The 15,795-nt window shown below is 45.1% G+C and overlaps 2 protein-coding genes across 4 annotated transcripts; both read left to right on the forward strand.

The window, feature by feature from the left end:
- The first annotated feature begins 101 nt into the window (after positions 1–101).
- eif2a (eukaryotic translation initiation factor 2A) lies at positions 102–8,716 on the forward strand. Its single transcript, XM_085782014.1, has 16 exons — positions 102–153; positions 1,519–1,588; positions 1,686–1,757; positions 1,907–2,025; positions 2,232–2,331; positions 3,009–3,091; positions 3,973–4,046; positions 4,137–4,281; positions 4,370–4,486; positions 4,678–4,834; positions 4,971–5,055; positions 5,753–6,088; positions 6,825–6,938; positions 7,528–7,641; positions 7,775–7,840; positions 8,298–8,716. The coding sequence occupies exons 1-16, from the start codon at positions 126–128 to the stop codon at positions 8,361–8,363; spliced, it is 1,746 nt and encodes a 581-aa protein (XP_085638140.1). The 5' UTR covers positions 102–125; the 3' UTR covers positions 8,364–8,716.
- Positions 8,717–9,364: 648 nt separating this feature from the next.
- On the forward strand, positions 9,365–15,398 carry tsen34 (TSEN34 tRNA splicing endonuclease subunit). Of its 3 annotated transcripts, none has more exons than XM_085782010.1 (5): positions 9,365–9,606; positions 11,082–11,393; positions 12,223–12,361; positions 13,801–14,091; positions 15,101–15,398. In XM_085782010.1, the coding sequence occupies exons 2-5, from the start codon at positions 11,091–11,093 to the stop codon at positions 15,286–15,288; spliced, it is 921 nt and encodes a 306-aa protein (XP_085638136.1). In that variant the 5' UTR covers positions 9,365–9,606; positions 11,082–11,090; the 3' UTR covers positions 15,289–15,398. The 3 variants fall into 3 exon arrangements, with proteins under 3 accessions (XP_085638136.1, XP_085638135.1, XP_085638134.1); XM_085782009.1 differs by having other exon boundaries at positions 9,379–9,606; positions 12,220–12,361; XM_085782008.1 differs by having other exon boundaries at positions 9,588–9,689; positions 12,220–12,361.
- Positions 15,399–15,795: the final 397 nt, after the last annotated feature.

The raw sequence follows: 15,795 nt of genomic DNA on the forward strand, positions 1-15,795 counted from the left end.
TGTGATTTTTAGGCGACGTGTTTTAAATGAATAACTGCTTGTATGCTGATGTGGCACTGAGAGACCCGCCTCTCGTTAGGTTACGTATTTCCGGGACACGTTTTTTCTCTTTCCGGTATACAAACATGGCGCCCCCCGTTCCGCTGTTAGCAGGTGGGTAATTTAAGACCTAATTTAACTCTCTGTTCACTTGTGTTTAAAATAATTACACCGTCATGCTGCTGAACACCTGCAGCCACAGGTAGAGAGCGGAGCACGCGCTCAACCGCCCGCCACACTTTGTTCACTCGTTTAAAAAAAAAACTTGATTAAAGATTGAACCAAACTCATTGTAAAATCCAATCAATTTTAATGTGATTTGCTTTTAGTAAATGTATTCAGTCTAAAACAAAACGAATCAGACTGAATATAAATCATCATAGCCTGCTGCTTTATTCGGCAGAATAAAATCCACAAGAAATAACAACCAAGCAGAAAAAATATTTTTTCCAAACTTGACCATGCCGTCCAAACTGTGGCATCACAGACTATGACAGAGCAGTGGGAATAAGTGACCATCTGGATTAACAGTTAAAACCACCACAGTAATGGTTCTTTGAAAAGTGACCAAATTAAAAGAGTCAGGTAGCCACACAGTAAATCTTCTTCAGTCTTCAGTGTGTTTTATGCGACAGGCTAGTCGGCCTCTCAGCACAGAGTTCTCAAATCAGTATTTTTATAAAGCAGATCTCCCGATTTACTCTGTACAACTGAAAAGAAATAAGACAACAAAACACACCAACTAGATTTATTAATGATATATGACCTACATCATCCATCTCTCTGTGACCCAGAGAATAGAAAAACATATTCATCAACCTATTCGTTGTTTATAGACTAAATGAACAGACTGGCATGATTTGCCTATAAATAAAATCCACAACTTGTTAATGTCCCTAAAAAACTACTATTTCTTAACCAGGTTTGGTCACCATCTCATTGTCACTGAAAGCTTTGCAAAAAAACAAACAAACATGTGACCTGTCATCATGATGTCTAGTCTTCATTAATTAGCCTACAGCTCAGGCTGATGCAGATTTTTTTTCTGTGTTGACATGTATTGCTGCTGTACCGCGTGCTGCTGACCATTTTTGGCCAGGTCACCCTTGCGAAAGAGATCCTGATCTCAATGGGCTTTTATCTGGTTAAATAAAGGTTAAATAAAAAATAAATAAAAAAATAAAAGATCAGTTTATGGAAAGAAGGCATGAGCACAATCTGAATATTTATATCTAGTTTTACTGTGGACATGGGACACTGTTTGATCTTCTGATGTGTTATTTGGAGGGTGATGGGGATGGAGATAGCAGTCAGCTACAGGTCTACATCTCCTACAGTTCACTTCCACCTCTAGGACTTTGTGTCTAATATATGTTCTGACAATTACATCCCATGTTCAGCCAGATGTGTTTCAGTCTGCAGCTGTTGCTGTTGGTCTCTGTATTTACTTCACTGATTGCTGAACTTATATGTTTTCAGTTCGTGGCTCAGACGGCACATCTCTGCTCTGTGGTCCTCCTAAGTGTGAAGAGCATGCAGCATTCACCAGGTAAAACACCTCATATACAGCCTCTCTGTGCAGTCATCTATTAGCACATGTATCCTCATTAAACTGTGTATGTGTGTGTGTGTGTGTGTGTTGTCAGGGACTCCCGGCCCAGCAGGGGTGTCATCTTCAGCAGAGATGGGACACTGTTCGGCTGGTGCAACGGACAGAGGTAAAACTGACACAATGTGAAGGGTCAGTTCGATAAAAATGACAGAAACAATATTGTTATTTGTTTTTAAAACTTATAGCAGATCTGTGTCGCATTACAGAGCAGAGTCACACCCCATGTTTTATTTGTCTGATCTCTCTCTCTCTCAGTGTCTCTGTGGTGAAATCTTCAGATGGCTCCATTGTGTCGACCCTTGACCTCCCTAAGACGGCTCTGCTGCGGTTCTCTCCTCTGAACACCATCCTGGTCACATGGCAACCATACAGCAGTAAGACCACGAGACAACCCGAGACAAAATCAAATTCAGATAACGATCAGATGAAGGAGCCAATCACGCACAGAGTCTAAGCTTTTTGTGATGAGACAGGAAGTGACATTGTATTAACTCAAAGAGCAGAACTGAGCACTGTAAGAGAAGAGGATGACTCAGCATCACTGTGACATGTGTTTGTGTTTTTGTGTGTGTTGTTGCAGAGAGCCAAGACAGTCCTCAGGGTGATGCGAACCTCCAGCTGTGGGATGTGCAGAGTGGTCAGCTGGTCAAAGCTCTGTATCAGAAGAAGGTGGACTCCTGGTCAGTGTGAACACACTGTGATAAGCAACACTCAGACTGTTTTACGGAGTGTTAATTAGTTGATGTCCCAGTTGGAGTTTCCTTATTGGCTGTCACTCTTTTAAAATGAATTTGAAGTAGTTTCTATTGGGAAGCATCCACTATCATATGATTTAAGAATTTGTCTTAAAGGGACAACGAGGAGTTTTGGAAAGCAAAGTGTTCTCCTACTACATTTACCATGAGCCTCCGAGCACGGTGAAATTCTTGGACCGGCGCAAGACGGACATCTTGCCAAGAATGTTTTCATTCATCAACAATGAAAGTCGGAGGTTCGAAGACGATCACATACCGTCGTAGTTCCGACCATAAACGGCGATTCGGCGGCATTATTCTCATGACCCGCCGGGCAGCGTCCGCGAAACTGAAAGTAAGGAAACGCTGGTCGGCTCGCCCAGCATTTCCACCATTAATTAAAATAACAAAATAACGATAGAGACAAAACAATATATTTATCGAAAATGGAGCCATTAACAAGTGTGGGTAGCGTGGATTCATCCACATTAATATGAGACTTTTTTTATAACCAAATAGAAACTCCTCGTTGTCCCTTTAACTCCTGCACATGTCCTCTCCTTCATGAGCACATGTGATAGGTGATGATGCTTTGTGTGGACTGAAGGTGTGTGTGTGTGCAGGTGTCCCAGCTGGTCTGATGATGAGAAGATCGCTGTGAGGAGCGTCAACAACGAGCTGCATTTCTACGAGAACAACGACTTCAGTAAGAAACCACGTCTGACTGAGACTCAGGTCCGACACACACAAACACACACACTTAGCGGTGGGTCAAATATCAGTTACACCCAATGTGTAGCCACTTGTGCCACGTGGGATGTAGTAAATATGTAGTTAACACTGCAAACATTGATCTTTCTGTCAAGTCAAGTGAACTTTATTGCCCCTCAAGTGGAAATGTGTGGGCACAGAGCTACAGTCCATTGCTTCATAGTGTTAGATAGACATTATCACAAAGTAATAATAAAAACATTATCCTGAAAAACAGAAACAACACAGATCAGCAACATCACATACTGTAAAATGCACATTGCTCTATTGCACCAGAGTTTATCAGTGTTCAGCAGGTTGGACAGAATTATAACTTAAAGCGGTTTGATTTACATTTTGGTATTTAAATCTTCTCCCTGATGAGAGAAGTTCGTATTCTGGGGACAGGAGATGAAATGAGCTGAAGGAGCTTGTTTCACTACTGCGTTGTTGTAAAAACTCTCAGACTCATACAATTATCTTGATGCTGTTTTGTACAGGCTGGTCAGCTCCTTCTTCAGATGGATTGTAAGATTAACCAAACCAAGCAGTAATCCCATATCTGATGATGCTTTCAAGAATGGCGCTGTAGAAAATCAGCATGATTAAAGATGTATTTAATTATGGTCCGAATTCGAGTGGGGGGGCTGAAAGTATGCGGCATTTGTCAGGTATTCTGTTGTTCCTGTCGCTTCTCACATAATTATGAAAGCCTGATAGGACGGTCTCTAGCTGACAGTGGTCAGGGAAGTCCCGTAGGAAACGCAGCCGCCCTACATAGGTCAGGACCTGATGTTCACACTGTCTCCGTGTTAAACCAGAGCCTTTATGTTTCAGACTCCATCGCCAACAAGCTTCACATGCAGAAGGTCTCAGACTTTGTGTTGTCCCCCGGAGGACAGCCCAGCAAGGTGAGGACCCACAGCCTCTGAACAACACACCCTGTCCAACCCGGACCCGTCCCCTCATCATGTCTCTGTCCCGTTCGTCCCCTCCTCCAGGTAGTGGTCTATGTCCCGGGCAGTAAAGGAGCCCCCTCATTTGTGCGTTTGTACCAGTACCCAGCGCTGGGGGGGCCGACTGCAGCGCTCGCCAACAAGAGCTTCTTCAAGGCCGACAGGGTCACCATGCAGTGGAACAAGAAAGGTGGAGGGAGTTCAGAGAAACCTCATGTCCAGGGTCCAGGAAGTCCGAGACCTTGACCTCTGTCTCTGTTCCCTCTGTTGTGTTTCAGCCTCAGCAGTTCTGGTGACGGCGAGCACCGAGGTGGACAAGACCGGAGCTTCATATTACGGAGAGCAGACGCTGCATTACCTGGGTGTGAATGGAGAGACGGCCATGGTTCAGCTCGGTGAGTACTGAACTGGACAGACCACTTCCTGTTCTTCTGCTCCCACAGTTTTTGTTCTGGGCTCAGGGGATGGATACTTCTTCCTGTAGCTGCAGGTCTACAACAATATCATGTCCACATCAGAGAATCTGATGAACGGAACCGGTCTTTGCATGAACTCAGGACGAAATCCTCTTTGTGTGTCTTTTCAGCGAAGAACGGTCCGATCTATGACGTCGCCTGGAGTCCAAACTCTGCAGAGTTCTGTGTGGTCTACGGCTTCATGCCCGCCAAAGCCACCGTCTTCAACCTCAAATGTGACCCTGTGTTCGATTTTGGAACCGGACCGAGAAACGCTGCCTACTACAGGTGAGGCCTTGTTGTTGCTTCTGATGCCACGTTGATGTTACCTGAGCTTTCAGCAGGGTCACTGAGCTTCTTCACAGATTGTTGTGTCAGTAGCTCAGACCTCCTGTCAGACATTGACCAGTCTGCCTGTCTCCAGTCCTCAGGGACACATACTGGTCCTGGCTGGCTTTGGAAACCTGCGGGGGAAGATGGAGATCTGGGATGTGAAGAAATATAAACAGGTGAGGAGGAAGAGGTGATGATCCGGTGTTGAGCTGTAAACAGCAGGAGCTGCTGCTGATATTTCAGAGCCCTCAAAGGTCCAGTGTGTAATAGTTAGCAAGGGTTATTGGCAAATCTGAATATACTTCCCATAAATATATTTGTGTATAATCGCTATAAAGAAATTTGTTTAGTTTTCGTAGCCTTATAATTCTTCTTTTATATCTACATATACTGTAGCAAGGGTCTTGCTTTAGAGAGTGTCGCCATCTTGTGCCGCCATGTTTGTACGGCAGCCCGAACAGAAAATCCAGCCAGACAGAGAGTGCGTTTTGCGTGCATAAATAAAGCAATAAAAGAAGAACGCGGAAGGAAAGAAGGAGTAGGAAACAGTGGAGAGAGTGAGTTAGTATTAGTAGTCAGTAGAGAATAGTGAGAAGTTTTTGAGTTATAAACCTGAAAGTTTGTGAATGGATCATTAACGCACAAGTCTTTTTGTCCTCGGAGGCCACTGTCATTTTGCCGACAGGAGGGGTGAGCGCTACAATCTACAATCTGAACGCTAGATATCACGGTCCCCCCCCCCATTTTACACACTGGACCTTTAAGTCAAGACACACTTTCATATTCATTGTGTTGTGGTTCAAACCTCAGTGCTGTTCAGACCAGCTGACTCCTCGCTGCTGAAGCCAGTCTAACGTCTCTCTGTCCTCTCAGGTGTCCAAACCTGAGGCTCCAGACGCCACACATTTTTCCTGGTCTCCTGACGGCGAGCACGTCATCACAGCGACCTGTTCCCCCCGGCTGCGCGTCAGTAACGGCTATAAGATCTGGCACTACACCGGCCCAGTGTTGCACAAATGGGACGTGGCCGCCGGCTCGGAGCTGTGGGAGGTTCGCTGGCAGCCGTTCCCCGACGGCAGCTTCCCCGAGCGACCCATCAAGTACCAGGCAGCAGCAGCCAGCGAGCTGGGGACCACGCAGGCTGCGCCCACACAGGCCTACCGCCCCCCCGCACTCAGACACCTGCCGGCCACTGCCAGTTCCAAACTGGTGAGGAAGGAACTCTAAACTGGTTCACGGGGTTTCATTTGATGACTTACATCACAGGTTAAAGGGATAGTTCACCCAAAATTCAAATTGCACTCATTATCTACTCACCCTCATGTCGACTAAGGGCTGGGAGAAGTTTCAGAGTCCTCCGTGGCTTCTCTGAGTCACAGGGGGTCTCGGCGTAGCAGTGCGTGTCCATGTAACGGTTGCAAATGGATACCACTTTTCTTCATAACAAAAAGACACACCAAAAAACATCCAAATACCTCGCGAGATTTGTGCTGGCATCAGTAATCGCACTGACGTCGGCACAAATCTCGCAAGATTTGGACGGACCAGGAAGAGGAGCTTCCGCTACAAACAAGCTTGAAATATAGACTTATTTTATTTTTTTCGGAACAATTTCGCATTTCGGGGCTTCAATACAAGAGGGACATTACATACGAGCAGCATGGAGGTATTTGGATGTGTTTTGGTGTGTCTTTTTGTTACGAAGACAGTTGGTATCCATTTGCAACCGTTATATGGACATGCACTGCTACGCCAAGACCGCCTGCAACTCAGAGAAGCCACGGAGGACTCTGAAACTTCTCCCAGCCTTTAGTCGACATGAGGGTGAGTAGATAATGAGTGCAATTTTGGGTGAACTATCCCTTTAAGAGAAATGAACATGATTGTCTCTGATGTCTCATATCAAAACCACATCGACCAGTGATGTTTCTCTCTCGTCCGTCAGCATGAGGAGGAGCCGCCACAGAACATGCGTCCAGGCGCTGCAGGGGAGAAGAGTCTTTCTAAAGCAGCTCTGAAGAACCAGAGGAAACGAGAGGCTAAGAAGGCAGCGAAACAGGTGAAACAGGATGCACTCACCTGTTGAACGGTTGAATCACCCGTCCTCTCTCTGCAGGTCTCGTTAATGTTTCCCGTTCTGTGGCTGTCGGTAACGTTCACGTGTTCACAGCTGTATTCAGGCAGTGGTTTGTACCTGACGTACCTCTGTGTGAAACTGCAGCAACCTGTGGCTGGTTTCACAATGACATCACACACGCTGTAGCGTTAGGCCAAACCTAGCTCTGGTTTTGGCATTTTGTCCACATGGAAACAGCGTTTTCAGAGCTCTAAAACTGTATTTTTTGGAAACGGGTCCCAGAGCGAATAAATCTCAAAACGCCGCTCCAGCGCTTTCGTGTCGACAACCAAAATGCATCTTTTGTGAAACGATGATGTCACAGCCCCACCTCTTTAACCTGTAATCTGAGCCACGCCGCTCGATGTCACATAATGTTTGAAGGTCACGTAACCTTCAAACTGTGCAGTTCATAACCAGTATTGATTTGAATTCATGTTGTATTTTTTTGCCCATAAAGATCAACTGTATCTGTGAGTCCAGGTTGTGACTCCTCTACTGTGTTGATCTCTGGTTCTGTTTGGTTCTGCAGGAGTCAAAGTCTGAACCTGAACCTGTGACCGACGTCGCCCCCGTCACCAACAGCCAACCAGAGCCCAGCAGCGGTGACCTGGAGACAGACAAGAAGATCAAGAATTTAAAGAAGGTGAAGACAGACTCAGAGTCACATGATGAGAAGCAGAGAGGGGATTGGCTGTTAGTGAGGTTTGACTCTGCTGTGTGTGTGGGCTCAGGGCTTGTATACACCATCAGTGTGTCTCTATGTTTCTGTGTTTTAGAAACTTAAAGCCATTGAGGAGCTGAAGGAGCAGCAGGCGACGGGAAAAGTCCTACAGAAGAACCAGGTGAGACAGTTTCTCTGTCTGTCGTCTGATCTCTGTCCTCTCACACCCTGTTACAGTCGGTTACCCTTTAAGTCCAATTAACAGTTGAGATGGTTTCATTAGAGAAAACTGATTTGAAATAATCAGAACTTTACTTTTATTTTGAAGGTGACGCTTTTATAAGTAAAAAAAAAATCTTCTGCTACTGATTATAGTACTTTTACTGCAGCAACTCATCAGAGTAGCTATTTGTAGTTGATTTTTGGATGATTTCAAAGTCAAAGTCAAAGTATTTTATTGTCATTCCACATGTCAAACATGACAGAACGAAATCTGTACCCAGGTCCCAGATAAAGCAAACAAACTTGATATGTGTGCACACACAACGGAATGGTGTATTGATTTTACAACACGACTGATCACTGATCAATAGTAAGTAAATGTTCAGGTGAGACTGACCTAGACTGTGTTTCTGCAGCTGGAGAAGGTTCAGAAGGAGGAGCAGCTGCTGAAGGAGCTGGAGGAGCTGCAAATCCAACAGTAGGGGGAGCGGCAGGAGCCACGGAAACACAACTCCAAATCCCACAATCCATCATTCTCACACAGACGAGGAGGAGTTGTGTGTCACTGAAACAAAGAGCCGTGGTCATGGAGTTCTTATAGATTTGTTTGATGCATCTGCCTGAGATGAATTCATCCCTCTGCTGCCAGTTTTGCACCAAATAACGTGTGTGTGGTGAGTGTGAGTGTGTGTGTGTGTGTGTGTGTGTGTATGCGCGCACATGGGAAAGAGATAGTAGGTAATTGCACCCTGTTGCTGTGCAACATCTGTACAGATGCTGAAGCCTTTGACAGTGTTCCTTTCAGAATTAAAGCCTCTCATCTGGTCACAATTGACAGCTAAGTTACTTTTTTATTGTTCAAAACATTTTTAATTTTTAAAACACATAAAAAATATAGGAAACAATGACAGCTTATGAAATAAAATGGTGAAATGTGAATACAGTATGAATGTATAGAATAAAAGAAAAAAAGGCAATAAAAATGAGGATGATGAAGAAACAAAATATATTATTTACTGGTGTGATTACCCGACAAGACAACTGTGTCCCAGGCACAGTGATGACTGATGACGAGCAGCTCTGGGACTCTACAGGGGACTGGGCCTGTTCACTCTGTTTACAGCACACTTTAAATACAACTCTGAGTCTTATCACATCCAGAAATACAGGGGTGACACACAGCTACTGTCAGGAACAGACAGGACAAGGAGAACAGGGGTCTGACAATGACAAGTCTTCAGTGGATAGACAGAGCAACAAGTACAGGCTCCTTTGGAAAATAACAAAGAGATAGTCAGTGACTTCCAGCCAGTCAACATATGAGGGAAGGATCATAGTCAAACATGCAGTAAGGGGGTTTAGTAACAAAAGGTTAATACTAAATTGTTGTTTTTTCAAACCGTGCTTTTAATGATTCAGTCTCCTCCAATCATCTGACGCCGTTTAGTGAAAAGGGCGGGTGGGTCATCTGGTTCTTGAAGCCCCGCCCATCCGTGTAGTGACGGTGTGCACATCAAACTGACCCGGCGGACACCGACACAGCAGAGCGTTTCATCACAGACGGCTGTGTTCGTTTGTTTGTTTTTAATGTACTAATAATAAGTGATGTAGTCGAGTTTTCACCGTGTGTAGTCTGTAGTGTGTGTCAGTCATCAGGATAAAACTACAGCCGCGCAACTTTACGGCATGTCGTGGTGAGAGGAGACGGCGCGTGCTCACAGCGAGGTAAGCTAACATCTGAAGCCGACTGACTCGTCTGGTTTACCCGGTTAAACTAACTCACTGACCGGCTAGTTACAGACTGAGCGGTGACTGAGCACGGTAGTTGTGTAGTTGTGTTGACGAGTTAACAATGAGCAGTATTTTTATTTCAACCTGTCTGTGTTACTGTCGGTCAGCTCAGCTCCCATGCACTGAAACATAGTAGTAAGTTACGTTACACGTGTGAAGCTTCAGACACAGACTCAGCTGGCTGTCTTGTTGTGATGAACAGTCCTGTCACACTGTTAGATGATGTGATGAGTGAGGGCGACTGTAGAGCAGCTGAAAACACTTCAACATTTAAAACTAGACTGAATAAGTGTTTATAGACTGAAGATAATCTGACATCACTGATGATGTTGAACGAGATGTTTACATCTGAAACTTTACACTCAGCTTGAACCTCGATGCTTTTCCAACTGCACATCAGCAAAACCATGAAGCTGTTCCTCGATCAGAGTAAAATACTCTCTTCTCTGCTAGTGGCATGAATTTATACATGGGCTTAGTTAGAAGCTTACGATGTCCAGGCAAGTGCTGGTGTCTGTCTTTTTATCAGGTCAAAATCTCTGCACCACTCTCTCTCTCTTTGTGCTGACTGACTTTCTCTTTTTTCCCTCCTGTCTCTTTGTCTGGTGCTCTCTTTGTGTTGCTTGCGATACAAATATTTCATTTGTTCCAGGTGAATTTTGAATGATTGTGTATAATGTTAAAAGTGTATTGACAAAATATTTTTGCCTTATGCCCAAATGTAACTTTATCCCACATGAACCAAAAATAATGACATAATTTCCAAAAACCCTCAAATGCCTCACTGCATTTGACATGAAAACTACTGTACAATTATTACATGATGGCTCCATCTGAGCGGAAACTGTCTGCACAGAGTCGGTTCTGCTGTGAAACACAGAAGAGAAGCTTATTCCACAACACAGTCACATCATAGCAGACTGACTGAACCAGGGCTCAGCTCAGTTTTCATCAATACCCACATGACCTGAGTTTAAACTGTGTACGTGCACGCTCCTCTGCTGGTCACTGTCCTCCAACAAGTGCTGAACATGTGCAACAGCCTCTTTGGTCACACAATCTGACAGGTCACAGATTTCACTCAAACCATGGGTCAGACTAAACTGCCAGTGTAACACAGTGAGCGTTGATCCTGTGAAGTGAAAAGGAAATTGTGTGAATGCGCTATTATTGCGTTTACTTTAACAGCCTTAATTATAATGTATGGTTGTTGTGTTTGAAATACAAATGAATGTAAATGATTATTGGAGGTAGAGTGAGAATAGTAATTGTTCACTGGAGGTACAGTCTCATCACCACCTCTGAGCTCTGATTGTTTCATATTCTGAGACTTGACCTAGATTTGATTAAACACTAACATTGATTATGGTCTGTGTCTTGTTTTCACTGCTGCTCTCTGTCCTCCACAGGTTCTGCTGATGGAGGAGCCCCTTTGCAGAGCGGAGCCCTCGGCCTGTGAGGAGGAGGAGGAGGAGGAGGAGGGGGACTCGTCCCTGCCTCATGTTGTGGGTCTCGGTCTGTGTGACTCCTCCCCTCTGCTGTGGAGGGTGCAGGACCTGAAGACGGTCAGATCTGAGGGTCTGGTGGGGGCGCTGCTGGGCTCTCTGCCCCGGACCCCCCGTCAGAATGGACGGCTGGGACGACCACTGCTCCTGCTGCCAGAGGAGGAGAGACTGCTGAGTGAAAACCAGGCTGCTGCCACCTTACCTGCTGGAAACCAGGTCAGTTAAAGGGATAGTTCAACATTTTGGCAAATTGGCCCATGGCCATAATCCCTATAGTCATAGCCGGAGGTTTGTTACCTTTTATTGTCGGTGCAAGCTATTTTTAGAACGGCAGAGCAGAGCCACGAGCTGCTCAGAGCTACGCTACAGATGCTAATGGGATTTCTTGGTTTCCCTCATCAAATACACAATCAAACAACTCCAAAACGCTCTGGTGGACAAGTTGTGACCTGCACATTCACCACGCTATGAGATAATAACAGAACGTTATGAGACAGAGTTGTTTTCGAGGCAAATGCAGAGTCTGCTTGCTGAAAAACTACCCCTGAAGGCAACGCGCATCAGCAGTTTCGCATGAATTGACCTCTAAAACAACTTGGTCTCGTAACGTTCCGTTATTATCTCATAGCGTGGTGAATGTGCAGGTCACAACTTGTCCACCAGAGCGTTTTGGAGTTGTTGGATTGTGTATTTGATGAATTTGATGAGGGAAACCAAGAAATCACATTATTCTCCGTAGCGTAGCTCTGAGCAGCTCGCGGCTCTGCTCCGCCGTTCTAAAAATAGCTTGCACTGACAATTAAAGGTAACGAACCTACTCCTAACACTATAGAGATTATGGCAATGGGCAAATTTGCCAAAATGTTGAACTATTCCTTTAACCTGCAGGTGACCTGTGTTTACTTGTCTGTCGTGTTTTGACCTAATAGTTCAGTTTTAATCCTATTGTCTCTCACCTTTTTGTGCCTGCATCAAACGAAACAAACAAAAAAAAGATTGTTGCGGATATCGGAGGGTTTGTTTGATTGGTTGTTGGCTCCAGCAGGATGGAGAGGGGGTGGAGCTCTGTCAGTGGGTGGAGCAGTACAAGGACAAGCAGCAGAGAAGTTATGAGGAACAGAGTGTCCTCGCTCTGGAGGACAGGAAGTCGGCGCTGCTGCGAGCCATGAACTCATCTCACACAGGTGAGAGTGTTACCATGACAGCCAGTCACCTGATGCAGATCAATGGCCTGTACCTGCAGTCTGATGCCTAGTCCACACGAGCCCGGGTATTTTTGAAACCGTGAACATATGTTCCCGGTTGTATGTCCTGTCCACATGCAACCGTGCTTTTGGAACCCTGAAACCGTGGTTTTTTGAAACCGGAGTCCAGGGTGGGGTTTTCGGCCGGGGTTGGTTTCACCGGGTGCGTGTGGACACTGCAACCGTGATTGTTTTACTCGTTTACGTCATAGCTGCACACGTGCTGATGTAAACACTGCCAGCCCGCAGAGGTTGTTTGCAGCGGTTTGCAGGTGAGCTCGCAAAAATGGAGGTGACAAAGTGGATTTTTATCACTTTTTATTTTTATTTTTTATTTTTTTACATCATCTAAATGCTAGGCTATTTGTATAGTTTTTCGATGAGAAAAATATAACGAAACGGTCGTCAGGGCGATCCTCTTGTCAGCTCCAAACTCACCCTCAATCACAGACCACAGCTGGTTTTCCACACAGCATCATTTACAGTAACAAGTGACGCTACAGATCAGCTGTTTTTAAAATTACAGAACTACTACAGTAGCGCTGCAGTTTCTTATTCCCCACCTTGTTTGATTGAGAGTTTTTCGGGATGATTTTCATGAATGAACAGGCAATAGCCTATGTCCCGGGTACGACGGGAGGGGGGGTCGCGCTGCTGTCATGTTCACTACACTAAAAAGAGCCTATGCGGAGATGAGGAACGAGCCAAAAGCCGAAAATGTATCCGTGACGTCCGCGGTCGATATAAAGTGGATATGTTTCATTCATCCATGTTTTGACAGACAACACAACAGCCAGAGTTGCGCCGCACCGACAGACAGTCATGTGGCTCAGCAGCCAGGTGATGCACACAGCACAACAACACAGCACACAACAACACACAGCACAAGAGTCAAGACACAGCGCAGCAACATGTGCAGGCTGCTGCAGCAGTGCACGTCAAAGGGACACCGCCGAAAATAAAATAAATAGGCTACACATTTTTATTAAATTAATTAATATTTAATTGTTGGACTTGGAGTCTGTGAAATAAAGCTATAATAACACGTAGTTTTGAAATGGTTTTTGCGCATGTTTACATCCATAAAATGACCAAAAATGAACACTATAAGCGGATTTCTTGATAACGAATTATTTAAACAGCATTTGTATAGAAATGATTCCGTCCCAAGCCTTTTGATCCAAGCGGTTTCCACTGTATTTTGATTGGTTAAAACAGCCTTCCACACGTGCATTGCGTCACTTGGTAGCGGATTTCACGGTTGCGTGTGTACGGAGTGTTTTTATTACACCACTGGTGTGGACGCGAAGCAAAACTCCGGTTTCAAAAATACCCGGGCTCGTGTGGACAAGGCCTGAGTCTGGTTCTGGTCTCCTCAGGTTCAGATGCTGGACTCGAACCCTCAGGCGAGGCCTTGCGCAGCCGCCTGGAGGCCCTGGACCGCAGCTTTTCCTTCCCACAGTCGGCGCTCGCCATCCAGCTGAGCACAGTGAGGGCGGGGCTGACCTACTGCCCCGAGGACCGGGCCTTCCTGCAGGCTGGCTGGCCAATCAGAGCGCAGGACGACCCGCGTAATGACGCTAGGTACCAGGTGTTCAGAGACCTGAGGGGGAGGGGCTTCTACCTCACCTCAGCAGGGAAGTTTGGAGGAGACTTCCTTGTGTATCCAGGTCAGTCTGGTCCCTCTCAGATGTTTTATACACTCACGTCTTGTTACTGACGCTGATCAGCTGTGAGTGTATTGTATCGGTGTCGTACATTGTATCAGTTTTACACACGATGTAAAAGTCCCTCATGAGACAAATTGCCATCGGTGTACGAGAGAAATGTGTTGTGTACATACAAAGATATTCAATATATGGAAAGATACTCCATGAGAGGCTGCTCCAATGATAGAAATGGTATACACTTCCTGTCTCTCTAAATGGGCGTGGCCAACCGTCACCCCACCTCGTCTGTGATCGTGTGTGTGGATTTATACAATTTGTAGGTAGATGAAAGTGAGATATTTATATTTTCTTATGATAACATTAAATATTTACACTACTAACAGTAATATTTAGCATGACAAAAATAATTTAAATCATTTTCACGAAAGTTTGCGGCCATTTGTTTGACGTTGCCTAGGAGATCTGTGCCAAATCTCGCGAGAGTGTGTCGTAGAGACAGAGACAGGTCTTGAACAAAGTGGATTTTCTCCTGATGTGTCCGTCTGAAAATTGCCATTTTCGTGTCAAACTGTTCAGAAGAGATGTGGCTTTTGAAAAATGAGTCCAAAATTTACTTCAGTGACTGTGGGGAGAAAGACTCGACCATAATTGGTGTTCACGTTAAATTGTCCCATTGGAGTCAATACATTCTATGCTGCCTCTGGTCTCCCTAAAGGGGCGTGGCCGTGCAGAAGCCCACGTGACATGCATACAGGAAGCTGACTCGTCATGGAAGGTCTTGGTTTATAAACCGTCTTTGGTACACAGAAGGAGCTGTATGAATGTGTGTGTGACCTGTAGCATAAAGAGCTTTGACTGGTCATTAAGACTAGAAAAGTTCTATATGAATTCAGTCCATTTACTTTTATTTATCTCAGTGTGTGTTTGCGTACTGACCAACAGGTCCACAGGTGGTCAGGGTTCAGATTAGGCGGACTGGACTCTTAACTGTCTCTCCCTCCCTCTGCAGGTGACCCTCTTCGTTTCCATGCACACTTCATTGCTGTTTGTCTGTCCTTACACGAGGGAGTCTCAGTCCTAGACCTCCTCTCCGTGGCTCGTCTGGGATCCAACGTGAAGAAGACAGTCCTGCTCTGCTCGCCGGAGCCGGGTGGAGGAGTGCGGTACACCTCGCTGCAGTGGAGCGGGATGGTTTGAAGATCTAAACAGTACAACACACGTTAGAGTCGAGCAGCCTGCTCAGGACCCCTGCTTGTCCTCCAAGGGGGTAAAAACTGAGGGTTAAACCCAGAAGATAAAAAAAAGAAGCAGCAGATGACACTGGATGACAGCTGACCATAAACCTAAAGACTAATGGAAGGAAAAAAATATATATTGGAATGATACAGGGAGTAAAATCAACATGATACTGTAGGAATGTATGTGTCCACGAGGGGGCAGAACCACCACCTCTGAAAATTCACTTTCCTCAAGTGTGAAGGAGCCATGTCTCTTTAATTTATGTATATTTTAGTAATCACATTTATATCTTTAATTGCATGATACATAAATATCATGACAATACGAATGCTGATGTGAACTGAGATAAAAAATAATAAAAATAAGAGATGAAAGAAGGAAATCTGTAACCACATTCAATGAACATATACTTAAGGTAAGCACATTTCAACAGCAGACTGCTCCTGCACTGACAAAGTATGATAT

The sequence above is a fragment of the Trachurus japonicus genome, chromosome 7 (assembly GCF_045865225.1).
Source record: "Trachurus japonicus isolate A0001 chromosome 7, Traja_1.0".
NCBI lineage: Eukaryota > Metazoa > Chordata > Actinopteri > Carangiformes > Carangidae > Trachurus > Trachurus japonicus.

Coding starts and splice junctions, on each gene's coding strand:
- eif2a (XM_085782014.1), top strand. CDS start 126: ATGGCGCCCCCCGTTCCGCTGTTAGCAG. Junction 154..1,518: donor CCCCGTTCCGCTGTTAGCAG/GTGGGTAATTTA, acceptor ATATGTTTTCAG/TTCGTGGCTCAGACGGCACA. Junction 4,047..4,136: donor CCGGAGGACAGCCCAGCAAG/GTGAGGACCCAC, acceptor CCCCTCCTCCAG/GTAGTGGTCTATGTCCCGGG.
- tsen34 (XM_085782009.1), top strand. CDS start 11,091: ATGGAGGAGCCCCTTTGCAGAGCGGAGCCCTCGGCCTGTGAGGAGGAG. Junction 11,394..12,219: donor CCTTACCTGCTGGAAACCAG/GTCAGTTAAAGG, acceptor TGTTGGCTCCAG/CAGGATGGAGAGGGGGTGGA. Junction 14,092..15,100: donor AGACTTCCTTGTGTATCCAG/GTCAGTCTGGTC, acceptor CTCCCTCTGCAG/GTGACCCTCTTCGTTTCCAT.